The 12003-nt window shown below is 44.8% G+C and overlaps 1 protein-coding gene across 1 annotated transcript; it reads left to right on the plus strand.

The window, feature by feature from the left end:
• Nucleotides 1-9388: 9388 nt before the first annotated feature.
• On the plus strand, nucleotides 9389-10803 carry LOC132584725 (zinc finger protein 883-like). The gene has a single exon (XM_060256623.1). The coding sequence runs from the start codon at nucleotides 9410-9412 to the stop codon at nucleotides 10763-10765; it is 1356 nt and encodes a 451-aa protein (XP_060112606.1). The 5' UTR covers nucleotides 9389-9409; the 3' UTR covers nucleotides 10766-10803.
• The last annotated feature ends 1200 nt before the right edge of the window (nucleotides 10804-12003 follow it).

Genomic DNA, 12003 nt, shown 5'->3' on the forward strand with positions numbered 1-12003 from the left:
AACATCATGTGACCTGCTCAGTCTTCTCTCACGGTGATGAAGAATCGATGTGCGTTGTGTAGAAAGTAGAAGAAAGCTTCTACTTTTCTCAAATCCACTTTGAATAGGGTTGCCAACTCCAGGATAGGAAATTCCTGGAGCCTGGGAAGGCTGAACTTTGGGGAGAGGAGGGAGCTCAGCAGGGTATAATGCCATGCAGTCCATCCTCCAAAGCAACCATTTTTGCCAGAGAACTGATCTACTGAAATTCCAAGAGATCTCCAGGCCCTACCTGGAGACTGACAACTCATTCATAAGGAAAGCCTGTTTACACCAGAAATGTTATGGAACAAAGAAGACGTACATACATATTATGGAACACCAGAAGACGTACATAGATGAGAAGCAGCATTTTTAAAAAAGAAATACAAACACATGTAAAAATGCTCTGGTAAAGTGAGGATCCTATCCGGTAGCTGCTAACCTTTTTATTTTTAAACAAAGCTCACACTTGACACACAAGTACAGTCCAATAGGTGCAGAGCCCAAAACAAAGTTCAAGAGATGTCAGTGCAGTAGCTGGGAAGAACAGCTTGTTTGTAGCAACAAAATGGCAGTGGAAAGAACCGGCAAGTCGCAGCTGACTTAAGGCAACCCAACACGAGGTTAACAGAGGTGGTTTGCCCTCATTGCCTGCTTCTGCATAGCAACCCTGGACTTCCTTGGAGGTCTCCCACTGAAGCAGTAACGAGGTACAACCTTGCTTAGTTTCTGAGATCTGATGAGGCTGGGCTAGCCTGGGCCATCCAGGTCAGGGAAGTGCCAAAGTACCCCTGAAGAAATACAATTTGCTTGAAATAGAAGTACAAGAAAAGTATTGACCCATTTACAGCAGCTGACTAGGCATTCTTTTACTGGATAAAAGAGCCTAAACGACATGCAAAAAAATCATCCTTGCATTTCATAAAACAGACATTAATCATTTCCTGCCTGAATCAGAAGTCTACCCAACTTTTTTTTTGTTTGATTGCTTTTCTCTCACGCACGTTCTACTCTCGTGGGTTTGCGTTCTGTCTCATGAGGTTCACAACAGTTATACACTTACATTCTGATATGCAGAAGTTGATATACTGTGGTTTGGCTGCTTATCTTAAACATTTTTTGTTATTTAATGCACTACCATCATTAAGTTCTTTCTTAATTTTGGAAGAGAGGGAGAACTACTTCCCTCCTAGGCATCCTTCCCTTCTCCTACTTTCATGCTTTGAGCCATGTTAATCAGTACCTACTCAGCATTTTCTGGGAACATTGCTATTCCATTGTCCTTCTGATATATAGGAGATACATTGTCCATCATGGTTCTCTACTAATTTTCCCTTACAGAGCTATCGTATTCCTGCTTTATACAAAGTGATGTCAGAGCTCAATTCTGCCTGAAATGCAAACCTTCTAAATTGGCATAAACCATCCATCCATCCATGAGAACTAGAAAATTGGCATACTTCCATATAGCAATGATTCTGTGTGTTGCACTCTTGCCACTACAAAACATTTGCATCACTAGAAGAGCCTCCACACAACAGTTCTCCCTGCACTTCCCTTACATGATCCACTCCACCCTGCACCAGTGTTGGTAACTTATCTGAATTTTAGTTTTCATTAAAAAAAAAGGCTCTAGTTCTTTTCAGTGCAGAAATATAAGGGGAAAGATACCTTAACAACGAAATGGGCTAGCGTCTTAATTTGGGTAATGAAAGCTGGGAATTCGGAAAAGCTTGTAGATCATGAAAACAGAAAGTTACTGCATTATAACCTAGCAACTGTAGAATGGTTTTTAACAATTTTAACAACTATCCAGCTTTTAACTGCTTTTCACCCCATCTTCTCCCATGCTAATGTAAATGGGGGGGGGAGACAGAAATTTGTATAATGGTGTCATGTAGATGTTAGGTTTTATGAATCAGGATTTAGACTGTTTGATGTATTTACATGTGGCGCAGAGTGGTAAAGCTGCAGTACTGCAGTCGGAGCCCTCTGCTCATGATCTGTTCAATCCCAGCAGAAGCTGGTTCAGGTAGCCAGCTCCAGGTTGGCTCAGCCTTCCATCCTTCCGAGGTTGGTAAAATGAGTACCCAGCTTGCTGGGGGAAAAGTGTAGATGACTGGGGAAGGCAATGTCAAACCACCTCTTAAAAAGTCTGCCGCGAAAACGTCTCCCCAGAGTAAGAAACGACTAGTGCTTGCACAGGGGACTACCTTTACCTTTAATATGAATTAGCTGTGAACTGCCCTGAGCCCACTTGTGGGGAGGGCAATATAGAAGCCTAAACAAACGCATAAAATGAGCCCCCCAAAAGCCCTCTGGTAGGCAAGGGGAAACAGCTGAGGCAAGGAAAATGGCAGCAATGTGGACAGAGTTTTCAGAAATGCATGCCTCATGTCCAAATGGCATGCTTTATTGTGAGATTTCCAAAAGGTCTGTATTGAACTACGTTTAGGAAAGATCACTACAAAATGGTGGCTATCCCAGAAAGTAGATGAGGCAGGGGACATCAGTTGGATGATCATCTCCCCACCCCCACCCCACCCCCCAAAAAACCCTCCAGTTTGGATGTCAAACTGGAGAAGACTCTGTACAGAAGCAGCCTTCGTTGTTTTCAGCAGCATACAAACTGAATTAGTCTGATAGGCAAAGCTCAGCAATGCAATCCTGTCTTTTATAGCATGGTCTTAGTTATGGGGTAAAAACCAAGAACCCACAGCGCCTGCAACCCCCTGTGCTGATTTCTTTTTTAAAACATTGCTAAACTTCCTCTTTCCACCAGTGAGTACATGGATGTCTACTGTGGTCAAATTACACAATTAGCTAGTTTATTTATGGGCCCATTTCCTAATTTTTTTACATAGAGATGTTGCATCTGCTTCTGCTCCAAACAGACCAAACATGAGACTTCAGAATTTATTTATTTTTAAAAATCCGTCATCATCATTAACCACATTGGCCAGGCTTTTGTTTGCAACTGGTAGGTTAAAAATGATTTGGGGACTTGACTAGAAGGAATGGGACAACTCTTGATTTTGCTTTTTGAAATCAGGCTCTTGGGCAAGGCTTGGAAACTGGCCTAGAGAAAAATGGCCAATTTCTAGGATTGCCAATCTCCAGGTGGGGGGAGGAGATCCCCTAGTTTGGAGGCCCTCCCCCCCTTCAGGGTCATCAGAAAGCAGGGGGGGAGGGAAATGTCTACTGGGCTGTCCATTATTCCCTATGGAGACCAATTTCCATAGGGTATAATGGAGAATTGATCTGTGGATATCTGGGGCTCTGTGTTTTTAGATAGAGGCACCAAATTTGCAGCATAGTATCCAGTGCCTCTCCCCAAAACACCCTCCAAGTTTCAAAAAGATTGGTCTAGGGAGTCAAATTCTAGGAGCCCCCAAAGAAGGTGCCCCATTCTTCATTATTTCCAATGGAGGGAAGGTATAGTAAAGGTATGCAGTCCCTTTGAATGTGATGGCTAGAACTCCCTTTGGAACTCAATTATGCTCCTCACAACCATGCTCCTGGCTCCACCCCCAATGTCTCCTGACTCCACCCCCAAAGTCCCCAGATATTTCTTGATCAGGCAACCGTACCAGTTCCTTGAACAAAAGCTTAATAGGATGTTATTTACCTCCATACCATGAAAAACTTCAGCTGCGCATTTCCACACATTCCCCTCTATTAAAGGGACAGGACATTTTTCTCTAGACCTGTTGTTAACCCTATCCTTTCCTCTTGCTCAGCAAGAAAGAAGAGAGAGACAGTTTTATAACCTCAATCAGCAATTCATTGACTGGGACAGAAACAGCTATAGTAGAGGCTCATTTGAATACTGGATAGAAGAAGAAGAAGGTGTTGGATTTATATCTCGCCCTCCATTCCGAAGAGTCTCAGAGCAGCTCACAATCTCCTTTACCTTCCTCCCCCACAACAGACACCCTAGGGTTGCCAAGTCCAATTCAAGAAATATCTGGGGACTTTGGGGGTGGAGCCAAGATCAAGGCTGTGACAAGCATAATTGAACTCCAAAGGGAGTTCTGGCCCTCACATTTAAAGGGACAGGGATGGCACACCTTTTCAATTCCTTCCTTCCATAGAAAAAATGAACGATAGGGGCACCTTTTTGGGGGCTCATAGAATTGAACCCCCTGGTCCAATCTTTTTGAAACTTGGGGAGGTATTTTGGGGAGAGGCACTAGATGCTATACTGAAAATTTGGTAACTCTACCCCAAAAAACAGCCCCCCCAGAGCCCCAGATACCCGTGGGTCAATTCTCCATGTTTTTCTATGGGAATAAATCTCCATAGGGAATAATAGAGTTCCCAGCAGACATTTCCCTCCCCTCCCCCCACTTTCTGACCACCCTGAAGTGGGGGGAGGGCCTCCAAACCAGGGGATCCCCTGCCCCCACCTGGGGATTGGCAACCCTAAGACACCCTGTGAGGTGGGTGAGGCTGGAGGGGACTCTCACAACAGCTGCCCTTTCAAGGACAACTCTGCCAGAGCTATAGCTAACCCAAGGCCATTCCAGCAGCTGTAAGTGGAGGAGTGGGGAATCAAACCCGGTTCTCCCAGATAAGAGTCCGCACACTTAACCACTACGCTAAACTGACTAGGGGCGGCAACTCTGGATTGGGAATTTCTGGAGATTTGGGGATAGGACTTGGAGAAGACAGGGTTTGAGGAAGGGGCAGACGTCAACAGGTTATAATGAATTTACCCACACAGCTTCCATTTTCTCCAGGGGAACTGATTTCTGTCATCTGGAGATCAGTTGTAATTCTGGGGGATCGCCAGGCCATTGGGAGATTGAATCTGGGGAGGAAAAGAATTTCAGCTGCCAGAGTCCACCCTCCAAAGCATCCATTTTCTTCAAGGCAACTGATCTCTGCAGCCTGGAGATGAGTTGTAATTCTGGGGGATCCCCAGCAAGGAAGAAGAGACATTTTTATATTTTTATAACCTCAATTGGCAATTGGTTGACTGGGACTGAAACAGCTATAGTAGAGGCTCATTTGAATACTGGACTAGGGGTGCCAACTCTGGATTGGGAATGAATTCTAACCTGGAGATGAGTTGTAATTCTGGGGGATCCCCAGGTCCCACCTGGAGACTGGCATCCTTAGGAAAGTTGACATTTGTTGGTATTCAATACTCTTTATTAAGAGGGAAGTTTTCAGCTATTCTATTCTTATCTTGTCTTCCCTTCTTCTTACATGAAAATCAATAAGATATTCATAGGCAACCTACTCAGAACTAAAGTACCTAAAAATACATTGTCATCTGGCTGGAGGAGGCAACAACTTCTGCATTCATTCCCCTTATTTGTAAAGTGGAGATTGAGAAAGCATCCCTGATAAGGCTAGCGGTGGGAAGCATAGACTACGTGCCTGGAACACTGAGCAGTGCAGCACAGTGGTTAGAGCATGGGATTAGAATTGAGGGGACCATGTTTCAAACCTGCACTCTGTCATACAGCTGATTTGGAGACCTCAATCACGCTGTCTCCACCTAAACCTCACAAGGTTGTTGTAAGGCGGGAGGAGCATCTATACTCCCCTGAGCTCCTTCAAGAAAAGGCAGGATAAGAATGCACCAGATGAATAAGGGATGGGAAAGCTATATATACTCCACCGGGCTTCTTGGTGAGGAAGAGCACAGCAAAAAAAAATGGTAATAGATGCCATGTTCTTGGCTCCTTCTTAAGGTTTGTGGGTAGCAGGACTGGAAAAGACCCTATGCCTAAATGCTTTCAGGACTCCTGAATTATTGGACAATATTTGGCTAGATGGATCAGGTTTAATTCTGGGTACTTCCAAAGAAGTGTGCAGGCACACAAAAGCTTATACTCAGAATAGAACTTTGTTGGTCTAAAACAGGGGTGACCAAACTTGCTTAATTTAACCACATCAGATGTTTGAGAGCTGCAAGACATGAACAAATATTACACATATGTCTTTATTAAAATTCTTAATACTTTCTTTGCACAGAAAGATAAAATACATGTGTATGTATTTGACAACACAACCATGCCAGAAGGAGACTTTTTTAAAAAAAATAAAAGCTGGGAGTAACAGTCCCCATAACACCAGCATAGGGAAAAGTTAGGGAATTATGTTTTGGCACCAGTGGGAGAAGGAAATACACATGTACCACATAAATCACTAACCATTCTGCAGTATTATGCATCTCTCTTCGCTTTGACACCAAGGTTAGTAAATACAGCTCCTACAAGAGATATGAAATTAAGGGGGAGGATTAATGATGAAGGAAAGCAAGACAATCTCAGGCCAAAAATGGGGGGGGGGGGGGGGTTGAGTGTGCAGACAGAGACACACATACACAGGGGGTGCTTTAAGCCACAAGATATCTTGGGGGGTGGGGGTGGACTGCATAATACTGAGAGCCAGTGTGGTTCAGAAAGCTGGATTTCAACCAATAAACCCCACAAGATCCAAACCCCACAAAATATTTCTTTTGTCATTTAGGATTGGTCACTAGCATTCATCCTAGCCTACCTCACAGGGTTGTTTTGTTGTAAATACAAAATGCCTTTAAGATTTTTAAAGAAGGGTTGGATATATAATATTAGGGAGGCATTCTCCTCCACCTCCCAACCCCCCGAGCTCCGCTTGTACATCCTATTTCTTGTTTGCGCGGGGAGGGGGGTATTTTCAAATCCTATCACTGCATTCTGACCCGTGGTGCAAAACCTCCACTGCGGATTTAAACAGCCAAAAGGTGGGAATCAAAGAGTTAAAACCACTGAGAGAGGCTGTGAGCCTGGCTGTCGGCCTCCCCGCTTGTTGTTCTTGCACTTTAGGTGGTGTAGCAGGGAAAAAAAGAGGGGAGGGGGGCTCTAATAAACGTTGCACCTTCCTTTCTGCGCCTCCCTCCAAATATTCTTTTGCAAGCAGCTAGGTGGGCTTTTTTTTTTTTTTTTTGCAAACACCATCCGGGAGGAGGGGCGCGGGGGGGGGGGGCTGGGGTGATGCCTGGGACTTAAACCGCGCCTCCAGTTCGGTAAGTTATGCGAAGAGGGGGAAAGTCTGGCAGGGAGAGGAAGCGACGGGGGTGGCGGGGGCTGCAGGGCAGGGCAATCCTGTTGCAAAGAGAGGCTGTGGTGGGTGCCTGGCCAGAGGAAGGCTGGAGCTGTGAGGAGGGGAGGCGAGCAGAGTTTCCAGCCAAGGGACAGTGGGAATCAGCCAGTAAGGGGGATTGCTGGGATAAGGCTTAGTAACAGCAGTCCATATAAGAAAAGCCTTGCTGGAATAGATCAGAGGGTCTGTTCTAGTTCAGTGCAGTTGTCCCGCCAACACAGATACACTAAGCTAGGGGTGGCCAAACTTGCTTAAGGTAAGAACCACATAGAATAAACATCAGATGTTAGAGAGCCACAAGACATGAGCATCAGATGTTTGAGAACCAGAAAGAAGGCAAAGAGATGGGGGGAGGTGGAAATAAAGCAACTTTAAATGCATTCTCCAAGCTGGCCAATGGGGCGGTGGGGGCTTCAAGAGCCACACAATATGTGTGAAAGAGCCACAAGTGGCTCCTGGGTCGCAGTTTGGCCACCCCTGCTCTAAGCTGTGGAGCATTGTGAGCAAAAACTCTGCTTCGTGAGCTGCTGGCATTAAAGTTGTGAGTGAATGATTTGGCTGCTGAATAAATTCGTTTGCTCTGGAGCCATCTTTCCTGAGCTAAGAACAAAAATGTGTGAGCCAGAGGGTAAAAAACTGTGAGCTGGCTCACACTAACTCAGCTTAGAGGGAACACTGTCCTGCCCTAATTAATAATAATAATAATTTGATTCTCTGATAAACAGCCATTGCTTTCAAATGAGACAGCTTGTGGTGTGCTCCTTTCCTCCCCTGTGGATGGTTTAAAATTAGCTTTTCTGAATGTCCAAAGCACTTTGTGCAGGTGAGCGGAACCCTCCTTACAACAACCCTATATGATCAGCCAGTATTATTTATTATTCCTCAGATTGGACCTGGAGAGGTTGAGACTGGATGAGTTAAGTTTCTAACCTGCTTTTAGTCACTCCAGTGATCTCGCCTTGTAAGTTGCCCACTTGGCAGAAAGGGAACTTGAGGGTGAGAGCGAATGCCGGTTGCGGTGGTGAGCCATGGCTGCCACATTCCAGGTCTCCCAGAACAAAAGACCAGCCTGGTATCCACTGAGCCGTACTGGTTCCAACATGAAACTGTATTCCTTGTTCTACCATAAGACACAAACAATGCATTTTATACTATAAAATAATAAAAACAAAGAGGAAATAAACTAAACTTTATGGCTTGAAACATACATTAAATCTATTTGATGGAGATTACTGTTTTTATAGAGATTGTATTCTTAAATGCTCTGTGTATGGAAGGCATGGTAAAGTCAGTTCCCTTTTGTAAGAGTGACTGAGTGGTTCTCAGATTAATTAAAAATTAATCTATTTATTGTAAAAGGTTTTACCCCATGCTTTTCATTTACGCTGCAGGACTCAATAATCATCCTCAATATGGAACCTTCTGAGCTGTTCAAATCACTCATTTTCAAATACGTGACAGTTCATCACAGGTTCAGAATGAGAATATCCCTAAAGAGAAATTAGTTATCAACCATTAGTATTCTTAGAAATTGAAGTGAAGTATATTTGAAGAGCCCTACAAATCAGAACACTTTTGTTAATGAATAAAATCCCCACAGGATAGGATGGATGAGGAATTTCAGTGGGGTGAGGGGGGTGGAATTGTGGATTTTTCCCTTCTTGCTCAGGATTCTTGACTCTTTCAGGAACCTGATTCTCCAGTTGTCCTTTGTTTTCCTTACTCTCAGCTGTGCTTAGCATGCTGTACACCTGGGATAGCACAAGCAAGGCAATCTCATCAGATCTTGGAAGCTAAGCAGAGTCAGCCTTGCCTCATATTTGAAAGGGCAACCTCCAAGGAATACCAAGGGCCTGATGCAGAGCAATGACAATAGCAAACCACCTCTGAAACATCTCTTGCCTTAGAAAAACCAAGTCTAGATCGCCACCTAGTGGTGAATAACACTTAAAGAGCTAGAACTTCTGGCTGCCAGACAGTCCTAGGATCTCCTGGCTGTTCTGCACCATGCCATATGAGAATAATAATAATTATTACTCCTGGAGCACATGTAGCCATCATCAAATTGAGTTGTCTTCTTTAGAAAGTTTTGTTTTTGTATACCTAGAAAATCCCCTGAGTAGCTAGGGACCCCTACTATGTTTGTGGGTGGTCTTGTTGCTTTTATAATTGGCATAAGGGGCAGCCATTTTCTCTGTAGTGTATATGGATGATATTTGTAGACTCCCTAAGCTTATTTATTGTCTCTTTAATCTTCCCCCCAGGAACACTCAGCCTCCTGGCTCCTAAAATGGAGCAAGAGGAAGATTTAGTTATACAAAGTTCTGAGGAGATATCTGATACCCCCGTTGGACCCCTCCTAGATGTTGTGGAAGACCTTATGGGAGAGACAGCCCCCTACCAGTGTTCCATCTGTAGGAAGAGCTTCACAAAGACTTCTAATCTCGTCCAGCATGAGAAAATCCACACGGGCGAGAAGCCCTACAAATGCTCTCACTGTGGCAAAAGGTTCACTCGGAGCAACAACCTGGCAGAGCACGAAAGAATCCATACAGGAGAGAAACCTTACAAATGCCCAGAGTGTGGGAAGACTTTTAACCGCAGCTCGATCCTTCTCAGACACCGGAGGATTCACACAGGGGACAAACCTTACAAATGCAACAAGTGCGGGAAGAGCTTCGATGAGAGTGCGAGGTTGCGTGTACACCAGAGAACCCACGTGACGGAAATGGCCTTTCTCATTGACAGCAATGGAGAGGCCACCGCCATTGCAACCAACGGCGTAGCTCACAACTGCACCGACTGTGGCAAAACGTTTAGCCTGTACTCCAATCTCTTGAAGCACCAAAGAATCCATACGGGGGAGAAGCCCTTCCGGTGCGGCCAGTGCGGCATCAACTTCAGCGAGGCCTCGAACCTGGTTCGGCACCAGCGGTATCACGCGCGGGACAAACCCTACCAGTGCCCCATGTGCCAGAAAAGATTTGGCCAAAGTTCCCACCTGATTCAGCACCAGAGAATCCATACTGGGGAGCGGCCCCACAAGTGCCCTGACTGTGGGAAGAGCTTCATCGAGAACTCCACCCTGAAGAAGCACCAGAGGATCCACACGGGGGAGAAACCCCACCAGTGCCTGGAATGCGGGAAGAGCTTCAGCCTCAGCTCCCACCTCGTGACGCACCAGAGGAGTCACACGGGAGAGCGGCCCTACAAGTGCGAGGACTGCGGCAAAGGGTTCACGGATACGTCCTCGCTCATTATCCACCGGCGAAGCCATACAGGAGAGAAGCCCTACAAGTGTGACGTGTGTGGGAAAGGCTTTGTCCTGAGTTCTGTTTACCTGAACCACCACCGGACCCATACCGGGGAGAAACCTTTTGGGTGTCCTGACTGTGGCCGGGCCTTCCGCCAGTGGTCTCAGCTGGTCATCCATCGGAGACTTCACACAGGGGAACGCCCTTACAAATGCCCTTACTGTGACAAAGGGTTCTGTGATAGCTCCACCTTGACCAAGCACAAGAGGACTCACACAGGAGAGAAGCCCAACACATGTGTAGAGTGCAGGCTCAGTTTTGGCTCTAAAGCACTGCTTTTAGAACACCAGATGCTTCACGGGGAAGAGACAGCATCCTTAGACATCCTCTAGACTGCAAAAAAACAACTCAGTTCTTGTCACAGTCATACATACAGTATTTCATGCATAAGGAAATGGTGGGAATGAGATTGGAACCAGCAGGGTCCTTTAACTTCCAAGCCTATTAAGTGTGGCAAACTGTGAACCCATCCCCTTACTAAAAAGTGTGTAGCTTGCTAGGCATGCAAATAGGTCTGAGATTATTGGGAGATTGAAAAAAACAGCTGTTAATATCACACAGGTACTTCTGCCTCTTGAAAGGATCCTCATTGTTCTCTCTGTGCCATTCGTAGGACGATTATGGGGTCAGAGAGGTCCTCCAAATGAAAGTCTGCAGGTTCCCACAGTCCATTATTTTACCCTCCTTTTTAGGTAATGCCTCTTCTTTTTATACCAGCAAAGCAGTTCAGGTGAAAAATGGAAAGACAGGCTTTCAGAAAGGTGGGTTGTGAGTAAATAAAATGCTTTCCTGAAGGTCAACAGAGAGAAACCCTGAAAGGAATCATTGTTGAAAAGGCCTAGTCGGCTTGGTACAAGATTTTGGAGTTAAGAGAATAGCAGTATACCAACTTGAAGATGTAATACTGTCTCCCTGCTGCTATCTTTCCACTTGGTGCTGTGAAATATTGTCATTCCTTGTTCAGAGGCTATTCCTTTCATACAAAAGGGAAGATTCAAAGCTATTTCCCAATTTGTATTTTTAGAAAATGTCAGTTTTTTAGACTAGATTTCCCAAAAACGGTTTTGGAACCACTTGCTATGTTTATTTATTTATTTTTTAAAGCAAATTATTCCAGTCTAACATAGTACATTTTCAGGTGGATAGCTGTGTTGATCCGAAGCAGCAGAACAAAGTTGGAGTTCAGTGGCACATTTAAGACCAACAAAGTTTTATACAAGGTATAAGTTTTCATGTATCTGCATACACACAAAAGCTTGCACCTTGTATAAAACTTTGTTGGTCTTAAAGGTGCCACCGGTCTCAAACTTTATAGTACACTTTGACTTTCATCCTCTTAGTTCGGTCAGCTTCATCTGCAAAGTCTTTTTCTCTGAGGTTTTCTCAATCAGTTTGCAAGAGCCAGGTGCTAGACTTAGTCTAACCTCTTTGCAAGAATGCTGATATTTTAAGTCCAGCACCACATCCTGGGGAGGCCATTTAGTTTCCTCCTTGGAGGGCTAGCATTTTGAGAAGAGGGTCTGGTGTATTTCAGAGAACGCCTTATTGGGAAAAAGCAACTGTAGTGCGA

The sequence above is a fragment of the Heteronotia binoei genome, chromosome 15, assembly GCF_032191835.1.
Source record: "Heteronotia binoei isolate CCM8104 ecotype False Entrance Well chromosome 15, APGP_CSIRO_Hbin_v1, whole genome shotgun sequence".
NCBI classification, from domain to species: Eukaryota; Metazoa; Chordata; class Lepidosauria; order Squamata; family Gekkonidae; genus Heteronotia; species Heteronotia binoei.

What these genes read in the sequence shown, in the direction of transcription:
- LOC132584725 (XM_060256623.1), top strand. Translation starts at nt 9,410, where the DNA reads ATGGAGCAAGAGGAAGATTTAGTTATACAAAGTTCTGAGGAGATATCT.